This window comes from Myotis myotis, unplaced genomic scaffold (genome assembly GCF_014108235.1).
Source record: "Myotis myotis isolate mMyoMyo1 unplaced genomic scaffold, mMyoMyo1.p scaffold_m19_p_3, whole genome shotgun sequence".
NCBI lineage: Eukaryota > Metazoa > Chordata > Mammalia > Chiroptera > Vespertilionidae > Myotis > Myotis myotis.
Window position 1 is genome coordinate 82,378,782 of NW_023416335.1, and position 18,966 is coordinate 82,397,747.

The 18,966-nt window shown below is 42.4% G+C and overlaps 1 protein-coding gene across 2 annotated transcripts in view; it reads right to left on the reverse strand.

Moving 5' to 3' along the window:
• Positions 1-18,966, reverse strand: part of ENOX1 (ecto-NOX disulfide-thiol exchanger 1) — a 626,117-nt gene that overhangs the window by 115,754 nt on the left and 491,397 nt on the right. For both annotated transcript variants that reach the window (XM_036300802.1, XM_036300801.1), the window contains exons 11-12: positions 10,046-10,152; positions 6,055-6,172 (exon numbers count right to left, since the gene is read on the reverse strand). In XM_036300802.1, the coding sequence (XP_036156695.1) occupies positions 6,055-6,172; positions 10,046-10,152 (225 nt within the window). The remainder of the gene's footprint in view (positions 1-6,054; positions 6,173-10,045; positions 10,153-18,966) is intronic.

The window sequence follows — 18,966 nt, forward strand, 5'->3', positions numbered from 1 at the left end:
GAACGCTTCCCTCCCATGTAATAGCACCTGTCTCTTGCACTTAAAAGGTAAAGCAATTTACAAAATGATGATTTTATAGTTTTCAGGAACATGTTCATTATGAAGAGAGAACCGTAACGGTATATAAAATCAGGGCACTGAAAAAAATCTATCCAAAATAAACATACATTGGAATTATTTGGCAAGATTAGCAAGAAAAGAGAGAGAGAGAGAGAGAGAGAGAGAGAGAGAGAGAGAGAGAGAGAAAGCCTTGTGCTTCTGGCCATTTGGTTATACTCTTCCCAGGTCAAGCAACAACTATGCTTGTAAATGAAGCTCTGTTTCCAGAATTTAGGAATGAAGCAGGCTACGGAGCCCACCTCGGAAGATGTATTTTATCATCTTGAAGCCGTATTAGTTTTAATTAATCACCCTTTCTTGTTAAGCATTTGGGCTCCCAGGAGACATTCTTTTGTGGTGAAAATAAAATGCTTGTCTTTAACAGGGTGGTCGCTGATAGACACACACCACTGCTGGATTCCTCCTTCGGGCTGTCATTACATGTGCACACAGAAGGCGACAAACAGCTTGTCCTCCCAGGCTCCTCTCACCACGGACATGCCTGCCTCTGGGTCTGCTGGTGCAGGGGCTCCACCCCGACGGCAAGTGGCGTGGACTCACTTGCCCCATCTGAATGCTTGTGGCCCTCTGCAGAGTTCTAAGCAACTCCAGAGTAAGCCTGCTCACATTGCACTCAATTCAATGGGAAGCGTCTACCAACTGCGAGTGAGACGGCCCGGCCCCCTTCAGTTGGCCCCGCCACAGGCTGAAGGACCCTGCGCTCCCCTCCAGCGTCCAGTGTGGTGCTGGGGTGGCAGTGAGCCTGACTGTGACTGTAACCTTCCCGTTGGGCACCCTTTATGTCTATCAAAAGCACTCCTAAGCAGGAAACAAACTAAATCAGAAAAACAGGCAGTCCTGGTGTTCAAAGAGATGAAGGGGATAACAAAGAGAGCCTTATTATTAAATTTTTTTTTAAAACTAACGCTTCCAGCTACATATAAAACTATTCAGGCAGACTGAATACTGCTAATTCCAACTGAACTTAATTATGAGTCTCAAATTTGACTCGGCTGGCTGAAAGATTTGGCAAATCTTTCCAAATGATTTCTTATTGAAAAATTTTTAAAAGTCTGTACCTATGATGTGGTGTGTTTCCATGGAAAATTGACAACCCAGAAAACATTCTTCATAATTAAAAAAGTAATTGCTCCCCTAAAGAACTCAGAGCTTAAATGAGGTGTAATTAAAACCCAAGAACATTTGTGCATTATGGAATGGTTTAAGGGTTGTCTATTAGGCAAAGGACATATTAGTTTTATTCTTCTAAAGTTTGTGTTCAATATACAATGTATACTCCCTAAATACTGGATGAGGCACATACACTGGGGAAATTATGTTCATTTTAGTTTATACTGAATTTAAATTCGTGGCTTTAGAACACATGTGGCATTAGGCATTGTATTTTTATTAGGTTAATATATTTCTTCTCTTCTAAAAGCATCTCACACACTTGAGGGCAGGGTACACTGTGTCTAACCCTTGCCCTATGCCCAGGGTCCACAGAGCCTTGAACACAACCAGGTGCTTGACAGATGTTTAGTAATAATCAGAATGAAGCTGGGTTTCAACTTTCTGAAGTGTAGACTATTGAGCACGTGGCACTGTATTTTGTATGTACACATGTTCAGACCATGTGGGGGAAATGAATTATCTTTGTTTAAACATGCTTATTAATACTTGCCATTTAATATTCTTTTTCTTTTTATGTATTTATTTTTTGACCTTCACCCAAGGATATGGCTTTACTGATTTGAAAGAGAGAGGAAGGGAAAGAGAAAGAGAGAGAAACTTCACTGTGAGAGAGAAACTTATCAGTTGCCTCCTATATGCACCCGGAACAGGGATTGAACCCCCAACTTGGGTATGTGCCCTGACGGGGAATCAAACCTACAACCTTCCAGTGTGTGGAACAGCACTCCAACCAACTGAGCAACACCTGCCAGACTAATGCTTGCCATTTAATTAGAACAAATGTTCTTAGGGTTGCCATCTTCCTATAAACTTATGGAAAAAAAGCATAAAGACCAGAAGAAGGGGAATATGCAGTTGAAGTCAACACACTTTGCTTGAGCACTGACTTGGTGAAAGGCCTGGGGCCAGGAGCTGGAGGACGACCAAGATAATAAGCAGAGTCAGCACTGTAAGCAAGGCCTTTGAGTGCATTGATTCATTGGACGCTCACAGTGCTAAGACTGATCAGGTTCTGCTATCTGAGGCCTTAAGATCTAGGACAGACTTCCTCTTTCTTCTCCTCTCTTCCTTGAGCTTTCTTGTCCTCACCCCTACAGTCAACCTGGGGCCGGGGGGGGGGGGGGCGGTGGTGGGGGGGGGAGAGGAGGAATTAAAGAGAAAAAGAGAGGGAGAAGGAGGGGGGAGGAGGAATAGATACAGCTTTTAAAGTTTGGCTTGATTCCAGTAGGAGGTAGACTATGCAATAATAAATTGAATTTTTATCAAAAACTATCTTCACAGGCTTCAGAACAGGGTGCCGATCTTCTTGAATGAATGCTTCGATAAATCTGTCTTGGTTTTCAAATTTATTAACAAAACTCATTTTAATTTTTATCATCATCTTAGTTTTGCTTCACCAAACTGCCTTCCCTTTCAAGATCCAGCTGATGGGGAGCAGTGAACAGCCCGCCCAGAACTACTACTATATTGTAGGGAGAGCCATGCGGGGGACTCTAGTCAGACACGTGGTAAATTATTATGGGTGGTGAAAAGCGGAAGTACAATGAAATATTCTTCATAACCAGAAGATCAGAGATATGTTGACCAATTTTGATTTTTTAAAAAGAATTTAGCGCAAGGTATACAAGTCCTCCCACATGATACATTGTGTCTTCTCTAGAAACCAGTTGTCCCCGGCTGCCCCTCAGAAATAAAACTGCCTGTTAGCTTTTGTTCCAGGAGACAGAGGAGGAGGAAAGCCAGCACTGGTGGACCAAACTCAAGCATCCTGTCGGGGGGCAGCCTCACCACAGGCCTCCCACAGGCCCGGGACCCCAGAAGGAAATCCCTTCAATTTCCAAGAATGTCTGGGGCAGCTACTGCTCAGAGCATCCAAGACAAAATCTCATTGTTTTAGCAGAAACGAAAAGGGCAAGGGATTCTTTAGAAGATGGAGGATTTTGCTTCTATTTCAGCATTTGGCAATTCCCGCTAGTGAATTAGAACTACATTTTGAAGAGGCCTGCTCACAGGTGCCTGACAGCTGCAAATGTGTACCTACAATTAGTGCTGGGTCACCTGAGGAGATACCACTGAAAGATCCCCTCAGGTTGCTGCCGCCCCCCGCACTCCACACCCGGTCCCTGGGTCCCTGCTTCAAGCAGCTGTTGGAAGAAATCTGTCTTCGGCTGGGTAAAAGACCAGATGGGAATTCCTGCTCTCCGACAGTGGCCCCAACATGCAGCCGAAAGAAAAAACCGCTGCCTGCTTTTGGCATGATCTTCGGGGCCCAGTGGAATAAAAAAGGTTAGTTGCTTTCCTTTCCCTCTAATCAGTCCTGAGCTTTCCTCATAAACCACATGCCACGTTCCCTGGTCCGTCTCATTTTGAAAGCACAAAAAAGACTTTGAACTCCTGGGGGCCTGGCATTTGAACTCCAGTTCTTTCATCTTTTCCCTCAGCACTCAGTAGAGAACAGGCCGTGTTGTGCTCATTAATTCTACTGACCAAGTAACAAGCCTGGTGAAAGCTTCTGAAAGCTCAGGTCCCACTTCAGGCTCTTACCAGACGCCTGGGGAAAACGAAGAGAGGTCAGAGAGATGCCTCTTCAGTCAACCTTCCAGAGAGGACCCTGTGGTCCCTGCTAGGGGAGAGGTCTTGGCACCTCTGTGGATTCTTCTGCAGCAGAGCTCAGGGAGATCCTACAGGGACACGCTCGCTGCTATGGTCTGTAACCTCCCCTGTGAGCCACTGTTCTCAGTCATCATTCTGGCCCTATCCTAAGCAGACTACAAAATTAGACACATTTCTTACTCGGGAAATTGATTGGTTGTTTTTTAAAAAATGTCCTTTCCTTGCCAAAAAAGCCACAGGTTCAAATAAAAATTTCTCATTAACTCAATTCTTTTCTCCTACACATACCTTATTAAGTATGTTAAAGATACAAGTTTCATGTAGACCTGCCTCTCATCTAGAAACTTCAAAAATGATGAAAGCTTTTTTGAGAAAAATATTTTATATTTTTATGGGAAGATGTCATTGAGTTTAAGAAAATCACACTAAAATTTACTCTTTTCCTTTGACAGATGAAGGTGTGCAGAGTAGAAATGCCGTGAGGAGGATGGTTTCCTCAAACAAGCAAATTTAAACCCAATTACGAAGCAGTCCTGAGAAATCTGTAGTGTCTCACTAGGAGGCACACAGTGACACACACATGCTAGCTTCACTTTTCAGACAAAGGCTTCAGAAAAGAGGGGCATGGTGCCTTCGTTTATGCCAAGCTTCTGAAAGATATAAGATATAAATAAATGGAATTTGAGGCTAAAAGGAAAATGTGCTAAGGCGGTTGGTCTCAAACTTCAGCCTGCAACAGAATTCCCTGCAGGGCTCAAATCGCAGATTGCTGGCTCTCACCTCCACCTCCCTGACGGTTTCTGATTCAGTAGGTGTTGAGCAAGGCCTGAGAATGTGCATTTCTAGTAAGTTCCTACCCATGGTCGGCAAACTGTGGCTCTCGAGCCACATGCGGCTCTTTGGTCCCTTGAGTGTGGCTCTTTCTAAGCCTTAGGAGTACCCTAATTAAGTTAATAACAATGTACCTACCTATATAGTTTAAGTTCAAAAAATTTGGCTCTCAAAAGAAATTTCAATCGTTGTGCTGTTGATATTTGGCTCTGTTGACTAATGAGTTTGCTGACCACTGTCCTAGACAATGCTGGTGTTGCTGGACTGACGACCACACTTCTGAGAACCACTGCTCTAAGGACGCTGAGCTCCCTCTGCTGCCCCCGGACAAAGCAGCTTTCCTTGCTACCATCATTTACGCCTCTGATTCTCCTTGAAAGCCCTGGAGAAACAGGGCATTCACACCACTCTGCAACCCTGATGACATGACCATTTTCTGAATCTTGATTTTGGCTTCTACCAACAAATTAGCAAAGGTCACCTGTTTCTGGTTACCCGACTCTTCCTGTTAAAAAGCTTGGGACAGGTGAGTGTTTATTCACCGGTACATACGAGGAGATAGATCAAATCTGTCATGCCTCTATTTGTCTTTTTCTTTTCTTTTTTTTTTTTTTTTTTTTGGCAACAGTGGCAACTCTGGTTCTTCCTGGGCCCTTTACACCAAACTCTTCCCCATTGGTGTCCCCTATGTGGAGTGACCGCGTCCTTGGCCTGCTTCTACAAGACCAAGGGATTTACATATACACAATTCAAGGACAGAGTTTTACATTAGTACCTCAGATGAGACGGAGTACATGAACCAAGTTCACTCTGAGATTCTCTCCTTTTTACAGCTCAAGAGTGATGCCCCTTCCTTGGTACAAAGTGGGCCAACCCTCTGACGGCAGGTTAGGTGAACCAAAGTTCACTGGAGAACAGTCTAATTCTCCAGCGAGCTCTTTCAGAGGCTAGAAAGCTTCCTCAGGGATTAAACAATTCGCATGTTAGGACACTGACTGAAGCTAGATTTTATCTGCATTTCAGCATCAGTGGTGGCTACCATACTATGGAAAAGGATTTTTATGAGAACAGGCAAGTAACCCTGAAAAAAGTATAACGGCCTCAGACCTACTCATAAAGAAACAACTGGAACCATTTAAATTACTATGTTCCCAAGAAGTGTAAAGTTCTACTAATAAAAGACACAGTCACTCAGAGATGAAAGTTTAGTATAACTCAATAAAGGTGAGTTATGTGTTCATTCCCCAATGTATATGCCCCACCTGGGATTAGGAACATCACTGAGATACCTCGGTGTGTGGCGGTTTTCAGCGTTACCTGATTCATCGACTCTCATTTTTTTAGTTGGGCTGTCACAGTTCTCATCATCTGACATTTCCATCTCCTCTTCGCGACGGATGCCCATAAGTTGCTCACTTTGAGCATTCCGGAGCTCCTGAAAGTTAAGAGTACACGAATGTTAGTCACTTTCCCAACGGTCTTTTAGTGTATTATGGCTGACACATGAGCACCTATCTGCAGTTTTCCCCTTTCAAACATTGCCCCACCTAATCTAGGAAAACATTCTGAGGGGTACAGAAGGTGGGGGTGGAAAGACAGGAATCTGGTATCGGACTTAGAATAATTCCTGCTCACCAATGACTAGTCAAGGGCTCTTCAGCAAATTATTAATCTCTCAAGTTTCAATTTCCACATTTGTAGAAAAGGAGATAACAACATCCACCTAGCAGGGCTGTTGTGAGGATTACACAGAAATACCTATCACCATGAGTGGCACACAGGAGGGGCTCATCGTTAAGGATTAGGAATACAAGCAAGGAAACGTTTAAAAGACTGGTCTGCTACTGACCCACTGTACTGTGTAGCTCTAGGAATGTTTCTTCATCTCCCTTGGCCTCAATTTACTCACTGGAATATTGTGATGATCATACTTTTGAGAATAAAATAAGTTAATGCATGTAAGATACTTAGCCTCATGTTAAGCACATGGTTCTCCAAGTTGAAAATGCAGACCTCTATTATTCTTCCTGCAGAATAGGGGCCCTGCATGTGAGCATGTGGCCCTGTGTGATCACACACACACTCACATACACACACACACACACACACACACACACACACACACACACACCATTCACATATTCAAATGGTCAAATTTAAAAATATGTTGGAGGGCAAAATAAAAACAGATGTCTTCTTTTCCTAGTGTTTTTACATTATAGTGTAGAGTTTATTGTTTTTGTTGTGATGGTTGCTTTAGCATCACTTTATGATCTTAGGATTATATCTTACGCTCTCCACCTATTACAGGAGTGACTGCAGCCAAGGCATTTAATTTCATTGAGCTTTTGTCAACTCACACATACATGGGGAATAGTAGTAATAAAGGCCATTTGAATGCAAGCATGCCATGTGAAAACTTATAAAAATAAGGAATTACAGAATATTGTTTTACAACTGTATCTAAAAATCAGAACACTGTAATCATGTATGTTAAATAATCATATTATTTGTATAAATTTCTATATTATGTGTTTGTGAATCCTTATCCATTGTGTTCTCTTATATGTGTTTCCCCTTTTTACCTCATTTAAATTGAAGTCTTTAAATAAAGTCAAATAGTTAAAATAATTTCACTTTATAATAAACCTTTGAGTAACAATAAAGCTAAAGTACGACGAGGTACTGATGGCATGACTTTAAGCATAGTTCTAAGGCCCATTCAATCAGTGTGTGCACATAGTAGTCTGTGTGACAGGTTCTTTCCATTGTCTTCCCTGCTTAGCTCACAGATGTGTACTGTGGCATGATGGGAAGGAAAGTATTTGCGTGTCAACTCTGAACCCTGGGAATCACCAATACAGAGGACGGGGAGGGGGACCAGCAGAGAGGCAAGGTCCCTGGGACAGGGACACATGTCAGGGCAGTCCTGATGGCCACCAGGCTGACGGCCCAGGCCTCCTCGCATGACATGCCACCGAGTAGAAGGGGGTGCCAGTCCTGCCTTAAACAACACCATGGTATCAGAGGCAGATGTCACACGTGATTAGTGGGGAAGTTTTTAGGTTGTGGACAGCTAATTTTTCTGACAAAGAGGCCAATTCCCGAAGAGGTGGCCTGAAAATACTTAAAACAAGGAAAAGCCAGGCGGAGAGAATAAATGAGCCTGAAAGAGCCTGTTGTTTAGTCCCCACAATTAATGACAAACTGTCATACAGTAGCTGTTCTAGTGGGGGAGGGCGGCAGAAAGGAAAACAATGGGAGGAAAAAAACAAGCTGAGGGTGTTTCCACAGGGCGCCTCTGGTTCAGCAGTAAATCACTCGCACACTCTAATAAATCTGCAAAGGTGTTGCAGATAATTAACAGATGCTGTACATGGGAACGCGGAAAAATCAAGCCAATTATCAAGCTTATGTGCAACTGAGAAATCATCCACAATGTAAAATTACCAACTGGTACTTAATCAATTAAGCAACACGTCGGAGAGAAAATCAAAGGTAATTTAGAATCCTATTTCCTGGTACATCCATAGAGCTGGCGGGAGTGGCAGGGAGAGCCATAAAGGCCCTTCGCAGGCACAACGTCAGGACAGCATCCTTTCTACCCCTCAGCAGGGAGCAAGGCGAGCAGGCTCCCCTGGAATAAAGCTGGAACCTCGCGTGTCCTGCTCCTCAATGGAGAGGACAGCCCTGGCCCCAGCACGGGGGACGCCAGGAGAGGGGGTCAGACGTGGCAGGAAGTGTGAATTAAATCAGTAGCTGATATTTGCTGACACTACTAATGCCAGCCTTTCTATGCACAGGTTTATTCAGCATCCTGCCATTTGCCTTTTTCTTAATATTTCTTTTAATCATGTTTGGTATTTACGTGAAGGAAAAAAATAAGCAATTCATAGATTGTTCCCAAATCTGAATCATAGTTCATGGATTCTGATCTGTGTTTCATAACCCTCAATTTGTATATTTCATCATAAACTAAGGCTCTTTCCTCCAGAAAATCAACCTTAATTGGGATACTGGGGTCTCGATTCAGTGTCTGGGGGAACAGTAGGGAAGCATCCTTTGTTTTTTCTGGCCCCTGAAAAGTTAAAGAGAAACCCCACCTTCTCCTTACTCACAATGCTGAACAGAGGAACAGAACTGCATCACTCACCATCACCTTCTTAGGCATTTGTGAACAAAATAAAAATGTCTTTCTTAACAATAAATTGCACTAGCACTTTAAGTGTCCCATTATTGTGAAGTCATCGGCATTCACCATAATAACAGTGATAATAAAGGATTCATTTGCTATTCATGTGGATATTATATCTAGTGCCATTGGTATTCAGCTGTAATTTAGCATTAGTTAATGGGCACTTAAAGTGCTACCCAAATGATTGATATCACAGTACTTTGTGGTTCTTCAAACTCTATATAAAACACTTATTTTACAAGTGGGAGCCAAAATCATTAAGTAAATAAACCTTACCTTCTATAAGTTTGGGATTTTGAAAGGGGAATATCATTTAGAGAACTCTGATATCAACATGCTAGAGATGGAGAGACATCCACATGAAAAACATTCTCTCATTAAAAAAAGAAAGAATAAGCAAACAAAGACAGTATACTTACTGTTAAAGTACAGGTTCAAAGCGTACACTACACTGTGGAGTTAAAAATAACAGCTGGACGACCAATGACTAATGACACATTTTGGCCCTTCTACGTGTCAAAGAAGGTCAAGTTCTGGACTCTTCCCTTGGGGTGAATACTCACATTCACACATGCATTGATGCAGAGGGCAGACGTGGCTAGCCCGGCCGCTCCCTCCCCTGGGGAAGTTTGCACCGGGAGAGGTGTGGTTTAACCTGCTGGCTAGTACAGGGACTAAGGCATTGCTCATGATGAGAAAGTGTGCATGAGAGGCATACCTGCCATTTCTAGACCAAAGAACAAACTGTCCTCATCAGGTAGCAGAACAGCGACAAAAACTCCGTATTTATTAAAAACTGGTTTTCTGTTTTACTTTGCACTTCATTTCATAATCATGAGGCAAAGTGGCTTGGTTTATTTCTGAGCTCTTGGCTATGAATGGAAGGCTTTCTGCTCTCCCACTGCAGGGGAGAAGAGCTCTCTGTCCTCCAAGCAGGAAGTCAGCTCTTTGCTGGGTAAGGAACAAATCTGAGCTGGATTTGGGTGACAATGAGACAGGACAACGGCAAGATGACTGCCCACTCTAACAAAAACCGTAATGACTGCAGCCACACTATTCTCTGCCAATCCAGCTGTGTGATGGTGTTTAAAAAGTAATAATAAAATCACCAACCTCAGAATGTTTTCGCCAAATGTCTATGTTCTTGCGCTGAGCTTTCGAGAAATGGTCCCAAGCTTTTTGTCTGGTAGAAGCGTTGAAAACGGCCACAATCTGCTCAACTTTGGTGAACAAGGAAGTCAAACAAGACAAGTAATTTATGTTGTGATCACTATAGGGAAGCAAAGCAAAGACACTAGGAGTCTATGGATGATGTCACAGTAGAAATAACATCATCAATATCCATCCAATTTGTGCCTTTTGTACTTACATTTTAGCAAGGTTGGGATGTCTCCCTTCAAGTCTGTCTCCATAACCTTAGGTTAAAGCAAATTCTAAGTATGACTGGGGAGAGTCCGGGGAGACTGGCTTCCATGCATTCTTTACCTTGTTTACAAATGGACTTGGTATATGTACAGACTGCATGGGCACTGGTGTTGGCATACAGATAGATAGACAATGTAATGCCTTGTTTGGGGGCTTAGACATGAAGTTGGGGTAGAGTGGCTGGACGAGGAAGAGCCAAACATATATCTTTTTCTCTTTTGGTCTCTATCTGAAGGAGTCAGATGTAGCTCGCTGAAGACATTACTGGGTCCAAGTTCTAAATTGGGGCCATGAGTAGCTGTGTCACATCTCCCCTCAATCTCAGGGCCATTTTTACCCCTTGGATCCTTTTTCTTCCCCTGTTGCAACCAATGCAGCCAGCCCACCAGCCCTTGGGCAGGGAAGAGAGACCAAGGCTCGCCCAACCAGCAGCTCTGCCATGCAGACCTTACGTTCACACCTTCCACAGTTCATCACGACCGCATACCATTCTCTGTTATTCCATTTTTCACTTTCTTCAGGCTCCCCTCCCTCAGCTCCCAAACCCCTTGAAGTTCCAACTCTATCTCTTGGACCTCATTTAGAACTTCCGTGGCTTGCAGGCAGTGTTATTGGAAGAATAAATGCTGAGGGGTTGTGAACAAAGCCATGAAGAGAAAGGGATGGGCTCTTAATAGTGGATGTCACAGGTGGGGCCAAGCAATTGCAGATTCAGTCTTGCTTAAACAGTTATTGATTTAGTAGGCATGAGATTAAGGAAATTATAGCACTGAATTCACCATATGATTAAACATAAACTTCTAAATATTAAGTTAGGAAGGGATAGTTAAAATTAGCTTCTCATAGATGCTAACACTCTATCAAACATATTTTTTTTCTTAAGTGATTGCCAAGGCTCTATTATAAAAAAGGACATCAAAGCTCTTCCAAATCTTCCAGGTGTCCAAAGAATGTCAAAAAGCAATAGGATAATCTGCACAGAACAACAGCTGGTGCCACAATTTTAAAAATCAGCACACAAAATAAACAAGTGACTGATGGAGCATAGGAAGCAAGCAGATTCCATTCACTTCCCACATTGTAAATATCTTCTCATGCTAATAAGCAGCTACTTCCCGACCTATGGGTAGTTTTCACGGGGGTGTTTATGTTTACTGCTTTCCACCTCAAGAGAATTCCAACTCCAAACTTTCCTATCTATCAAACTTTATCATCATGTCATACAATGAACTGATTGCACTTAATTTTAACAGGAGGATTTGCCATCAGCTTATCTCACACTCTTCTTGAGTGCCAGGGGCTTCCCTCTCCTCAGCTCACCCGGAGAAAGTAAAGCTGCCAGGCTAGCCAGGCTGAGCTGCTCTGAGGGTTGCCTTTCAGCTGACCACCTAAGCCCAGGGCTGGTGTCCGGCAGCATCGCTGGCAGAGGAGAATGCTGCAGCTCACTGCCTGGGGTTCCTGCTGTTCTGTCTGCATGCAGGTTGGGTTCACGGGGGACTTCAAGCTGCCTTTGCAAGGGCAACATAGAGTAGTCAGCCCAAACTGTCATGTTAAAACCCTCAGATGAGATTATCTGGCAGGGACAGAGATGGTAGTGATTGTGAGATTTTTTTAAATTTTTTTAAAGATTCTTTGGTCAGAAGGGACTGTTCAGAAGCTGATGATGTTTTTAAAATATATTTTTATTGATTTTCAGAGAGGAAAGGAGAGGGAGAGAGAGTAGAAACATCAATGATGAGAATCATTGATCAGTTGCCTCCTGCATGCCCCCCATTGGGGATCAAGCCTGCAACCTGGGCATGTGCCCTTGGCCAGAATCAAACCAGGGACCCTTCAGTCCACAGGCGAATGCTCTATCCATGAGCCAATCTAGCTAGGGCTGATTGTGAGATTTTTAAAGAGAATTGGTCCCATTGCTTTTAATAGCAGAACTCTTTGATTGGAGTCAGTTAGAAGAATAAGAACTGTGGTGTCTGACACCAGGCCTGAGGGGAAGGCACAGTAAGGGTTGAGGCTGAGAATTTGCGTTGTGATGGCCAAAATTCTGCCGTCAACCAGAGAAGGCTGTTAATAAAGGTGATGCCACTAGAGAGAAAATTGTGTGTTCATATGTTTATGTGTGTGTAGAGTGGAGGGAAGCTAAGAGAGACTAGTAATGCGTTTGGAGGTGTACAGAAAGGAAAGCACTTAGAAGAAAGACCTAATGGCCAAAACTGCACATGTTCAAGGTTAAAACTAGATCCCCGAATGTTTACTCAAGTCGTGTTGCAGATAGTCCCTGTTTCAGGTTAAGTGCCTCCGTTGCTCAGACCATGCTATTAACATATTCTGGGCCATACGTTTAATTCATTCATTCTGCAAACATCTGAGATCCTACTGGTTACGAGGCACTTGACTGATTGCTGGAAATATATGATTAAGACATGCCCTTGCCCTTGATGAGATTACAGAGAAATCTCATCTGGGGAAAAAGCAGATAATTACCTTGTGCAAGAGAGGTATGGATGACACCTATGGGGACACAGCAACTAACTCAGTAGGTGGAGTCAGGGAAACACACCCGAAGAAAACCATATTTTTGCCAAGTCTTAAATAGTGAATCAAAATCTGCTCAGTTGAGATGGCAGGGCTGCCAGTTAAAGGCTGGCATGAAATGTGAAAGGGCTTTGTGTGAACATAGGTGGCAGGGATGGGGCTAATGCTGGCTGAGAATAAATAAGGACCATGTATGCCAAGCCATATTGTGAACTTTATATTGCAGGCCAGAGAAGGCAGATCTGAGTAGGATTTGCTTGGGAGAAATGAGGAAGGCTTGAATGAAGGCGGAGCTTTGGAGTGGAGGGAGAAGCAAGAAGTCATTTGACAGGGCAAGATACAGGACACAGTGTGACTGACTTGCTGTGCGGTAGGAGAAGAGGGAGACCAGCACAAACTCAAGCTTGGGAAGTACATCATAGCCCCAGAGGTTGAGTACAGGTGGAGATCTGAGAAGAAGATAAAGAATTTGCTCTTGGACATGCTGGATTTGAGAGGCCTGAAGGTCATTCAGATGGACCTGAAATACATACTGCGGGTCCAGAAAGAAGTCAGAATTCAAAGAGACATGATGTCTTAAATTGTCTGGGCATATCTCGATTTCATGTAATTGTATTCTTTTCAATATGGGAATTAATTAAAAGCAAAACTAAATGTGATTAAGTTTATACTTCTTATTAATTTTTATACTTCCTCCTCCCCCCACAGTAACAAATAAAAAAACACACCAAAGAACAAAAACTGTAACTCAACTTAGGTCTAAAAAATAGTTTCACAGTATTTCTATGGCCCAGTTTACTTTTGTCTTGCAAATAACAGCTCTTGGGCACTCAAAAGGACCCAGAAAGAGTGCTCAGATCAGCATAAATTCATCATCATTACAGAAAAGCCACCTCAGAGCCTCTACCCTAATTAATGAATGTGACTCAAAGACAGCATATATTAAAGACCATAAATGGGGTGACCACTACAACTGATGTCACAGGTAAAGACCATACACTCTTCACCAGCTCTAGCAGAGAACACCAAAAACATGTCCATAAATTTGACTACCACACACTACTTCTCCAGTATAATTCTTACTGCTCATTCCATATACAATGAAGCTAAAAGCAGTTACTAACTAAATGGCATATCTAAAACTCTAGTTAGAAGCCCAGAGAAGAGATTAGTAGACAGGATGTTGTTGTGATGCAAGCAGAACGAATCCGTATCCACCCCCACCAGCGCCTTTACCATCTCTAGTGGTCTAAAACGATGGCCGAAGGCCCACAGGAGCCTATATCAGTTAGTATACTTAAACATTCTGGAAGCATGAGGAAGAGTAACAGAAAGAGTTATCAGTCAGAAAATTTAATTTTATTCTTTATACTTTGCAAATCTTTCCTCCTTAATTCTATGTTTGATGTGCTTTGCCCAAATTAGGTTGTTTGAGGAGCATAAAAAACTTACCTGACTTTTCAGAAATATGCTTGAATGTCAGTCTTAGATGTCATAATATAGTCTCCCATGCCTATCTAGCAGGCGTCAATGAACAGAAGGGAAGGATAAACAGAGCTGTGATGAAGTTGGTCACCACTCTTTGTAAATCTCTTGTTATAAGATAAGCTGGGGCACATTGAAAATTTAAAGAGTTTATTTGAGCACAAATCAATTCAAATTCAGCAGTGCCAAACTGGAAGTGGTTAGGAAAGCTCCAGTGACAGGAGCTGGGGAGAGGCTTTAACAGAGAAAAGGCAGAAGGAAAGGAAGGAAATTCTTGATTGGCCATAGCTTAAAGTCCTTTAGGTTTCAACCTTCAGGCACCTGGCAGGCTTAGATTTTGGTTTGATTACATAGGCCACTACAGCCTTAGAGCTACCCCAGGCTAATGGCTCCTTGTTTGATAAGTGTAACATTCTACTAGGGGTTGATTATTGACTATCTCATACATGTGTAAGTGAAGAAACATGTATACCCACACGCACACATATAACATACACACGTATATGTGTGTAGGTTTCAAAATTTCAAAAAATAATCCATAAGATCAAGCAATTTAATACCCCTTTCAGTACTTTCCCCAAAATGCTTGGACATTTGCTGAGTTCAGAGCATAGTCCTAACTTGAAAGAGGACTTTATAAATGATCTTGAGAAGAAGTTGTCTTCAGTCTTCTCAGGGAAGGACAGCTTAGGACAGGACATCCATTTACCCAGAAACAGGACAATTTAGACAAGTTTCACAGTATTTCAAAACCTCAGATTTCTGGGTAGCCCTCTTGAACTTTGAGCTCTGGACAGAAAAGCATTGGAAGCAGCGGAAGAGAAAGGTTAGGTTCCTCCAATGAACACAAACAGGGCCCTTCTCCCTCATGTCCTCCTTGCTGCATTCCTTCTCATAGTTCCTGCAGCTTCTGCATTTTTTGTTCCAGCTAAACAGCTGTGAAAGGGCCTTAAATCCACTTAGTGTCCCAAATATCTGGAGAAACTGATTAAGTCCTCACCAGCAGCAGGCCTGCCTCAACAGAGCACCTGGAACAGATCTCCGGCCTTAATTTTTGGTTTTAATGCTATCCGGGCTCATGATAGAGCCTTAAGTCTGTAGGGTTCAGAGGAAATTTCATTTTCCTTTAAGGGATAACATTTTTTCAAATCCTTTCTGAGTAGCTCATAGGAAATTTTCAAAGACATATAACAAATGAAATAGGAGATCTCTGCCACCCTAGCTTGTTATTGCTGTTTTTAAATACTCAGAGCTGGGTAGGACTGTGAGCCTTGGCCCCGAAATGAATAATTATAATGGAAGGAATGTAGTAAGTGATTTGGGCTCTCAGGACGCCCAGAGGAGCAAGACGAAGCCAGAGGGAGGAGCAGTTAGCATCAAACACGACAGGGACATGGTTAAGAGGAAGTTGCTAGGAGAGATCCCGGGGAGGTTTCTGCTCACTCACTCAGGCAGGCTCTGCATCCCGAGCTCCGAGGAGCCCGCCCGTCTGTCTGGCGGGAAGCCCAGGAGACAGAAAATTAATATGGTCAAACCCATACATTAGGGAGGCATTGACTGGAATTTCAAGTTGAGGAGGAAAAAGGGCATTCTGGGGTTTTGTCCAGAGATGAGTAAAAAGAGCATTGCGTGACACCGTGACTCCATTACAGCCGCCTCACCCCCGAGGCCAGCAGCAGGCATTTCTGCAGTCCTGACTCTGTGAGAACAGAGATTTAGTTCTTCTGGGGAATGGGATGGGGAAAGAAAAACATACTGATCACATTATAAGAAAAGAAATAGGATGTTTTTGCAACTATCAAGCAAGCCAGAAATGGTCATGTTGTTCAAATAAATTAAGATATACAGTGACTTTTTAAACTCTGTATACATTCCAGTACATTTCAGGGAACTGTAGATCCCCTTATGAATGTATATATTAAATATTTTGTAAAGTCACAAAACAGAAATCTATGAGAATATTACCAATTTATAGGTTGTTGTTTTTGTTTTTTTTTTTTACAATATATTGCCTATATTAGGTTTTTAAAATTCAATAAATCCCCCTGCCTAGATTATCCTTATGAACTAATTAAAGTAACACGCATATATAAGAAAAAAGGAATAAAATGAAAAGCAAAGCCTACTTTCCCATCCTGAGTGCCCCCTCCCCATTTTTCTCTTTAAAGGTAATGTACAGATTCTAGCACACCCACCCAGAGAAAATGGTATGCAGAGAGCATACACTGTGCATAGTTTCCTATGTGTAACCTCTTTTTTCACTTACACAAAAGTGCTAATATAATATACACTGTGCTGCACCTTGCTTTTTTCACTTCACATATCATGAAAATCTATCCATATGTACATTAACAAGACTGCAGTGAACATCCTCAGACATATCTCCTGACATTCTTACATATTTTTAAAAAAATATGTATTTTTTAATTGATATCAGAGAAAAAGGGAGAGGGAGAGATAGAAACATTAATGATGAGAGAGAATCATTGATTGGCTGCCTTCTGTATACCCCCTACTGGGAATTGAACCTGAAACCTGGGCATGTGTCCTGACAGGGAATCGAACTATGACTTCCTGATTCATATGTCAACACTCAACCACTGAGCCACACTGGCCAGCCTCTTACATAAAAAAAAAAAAAAAAAAAAAATGTTAAAAGAAATTCTTAGCAGTGGGAAGGATAGATAGGAGAATATCTGAATTTTTAATTTTTGAGAGCTAAACTACACTCCAATTTTATGACCAGTAAGTGTTTTTCAAATTATTTTCCTACCCCTTGTCAATAGTTGGTTATTGCATATTTATTTTTTGCCTTCCTGGTAGATGAGAATAGGCATGAATTGCATGATAGTCAGCTCTCTGTACCAGAGCTACGCACATTTTTAGGTGCATTAGGAATCACAGAAATAAGTCCACAGACTCACCAGACCCCCTTTTATCAGCAGTTGACTTCTTGCTAAGAGTGATTATTTGGCAGGAAGGGGTTTCTAGGCACTTATTCTCCTTTGATTTTTTTAAAAAATATATTTTAATTGATGTCAGAGAGGAAAGGAGAGGGAGAGAGGGATAGAATGATGAGAGAGAATCATGGATTGGCTGCTTCCTGCACACCTTTCACTGGGGATTGAGCCTGGAACCCAGGCATGTGCCCTGACCGGGAATCAAACCGTGACCTCCTGGTTCATAGGTCAATGCTCAACCACTGAGCCATGCTGGCTGGGCATGTCTTCTCCTTTTTGGCCCTCAAAATGGTGACCCTGCTTTCCTCTGAGTTGCCACTAAGTTCATTAATGTGCTACAAAGATTACTTAATAGCAATTGGCTATTTCTAACTACTTAGATTTTCTGGGCCAGGCACTTGTTTGATGATGAAGCAGTAGTCTTCAAAGCGTGGCTCCTGCGCCAGCATCACCATCATCTTTTGCAAATGCTCAACCCCAGACTTACTGAATAGAAACTCTAGGGGTAGGTTCTAGCAGATTATTTTTTAAAAATACATTTTTCCAGTTTTCTTGAGATATAGTTGACATGTAACACTGTATAAGTTTAAGGTGTACAACATGACTTGATACATGTAGATATTGCAAAATGATGACCACATAAAGTCTAATAAAGCCCTGGCTGGTGTGGGTTAGTGGTTAGAGTGTAAGCCCACGCACTGAGGGGTTGTGGGTTCAATTCCCCATCAAGGGCACATACCTGGGTTGCAGGTTCAATCCCCAAAACTGGTTCGTGTGCATGTAGGAGGCAACCAATTGGTGTATCTCTCTCACATGGATTTTTTTTTTCTCTCTCTCCCCTCCCTCCTCCCTTCCTTCCACTCTCTCTCTGTAAAAAGCAATGGAAAAAATATCCTCGGGTAAGAATTAACAAACAAACAAACAAAATTTTTTAAAAAGCATAGGTAACATTCATCACTATGCAATGTTACAGTATTTTTTTTATTGTAATGAGAATTTTTAAGATATACTCTTAGCAACTTTCAAATATGCAAGACAGTATTATTAACAGCAATCACCATGCTGTCCATTCCATCCCTGGGACTTACATATCTTATAATTGCAAGTTTATACCTTCTGGCCCCCATTACCCCTTCCCCCACCCCCACCCTCTGCCTCTGGCAACCACAGATGCAGTAAGTCTGTACCATTTGCATATGCATTTATACTACAGGCCAAAGTCTATGTGCACTGAGAAGCCTAAGGAGCCAGATACTGTACTAGACACTGGGGATAAAAAGATCCAAAACCATTGCTGGTCCCTGCAGTCCTGCGGGTGGGGGTGGGGCAGGGGAACACACAACCATATACAGTATTCCCTGCTATTTGAAAGTTTGCTTTATGACACTTCACTTTTATTAAAGCCCTAACATCAGCACCTGTTTTTGCTAACTGGAAGAAATCTGAATAGGATTTTTGCTTTTATGAAGAAAAGTGAAAACAACGTTCAGCGTTGGTTTTGCAGCAGCCGACACTGGAGGCAGTGCACACCTTCAGCATCCACAGTGCCCACCAAGCTCCTTCTTGGGAGCCACACGCAGCCTCTCGGCATCAAGCCCCAGAGCTCTGAACAGCATCTGAGCATCTGTG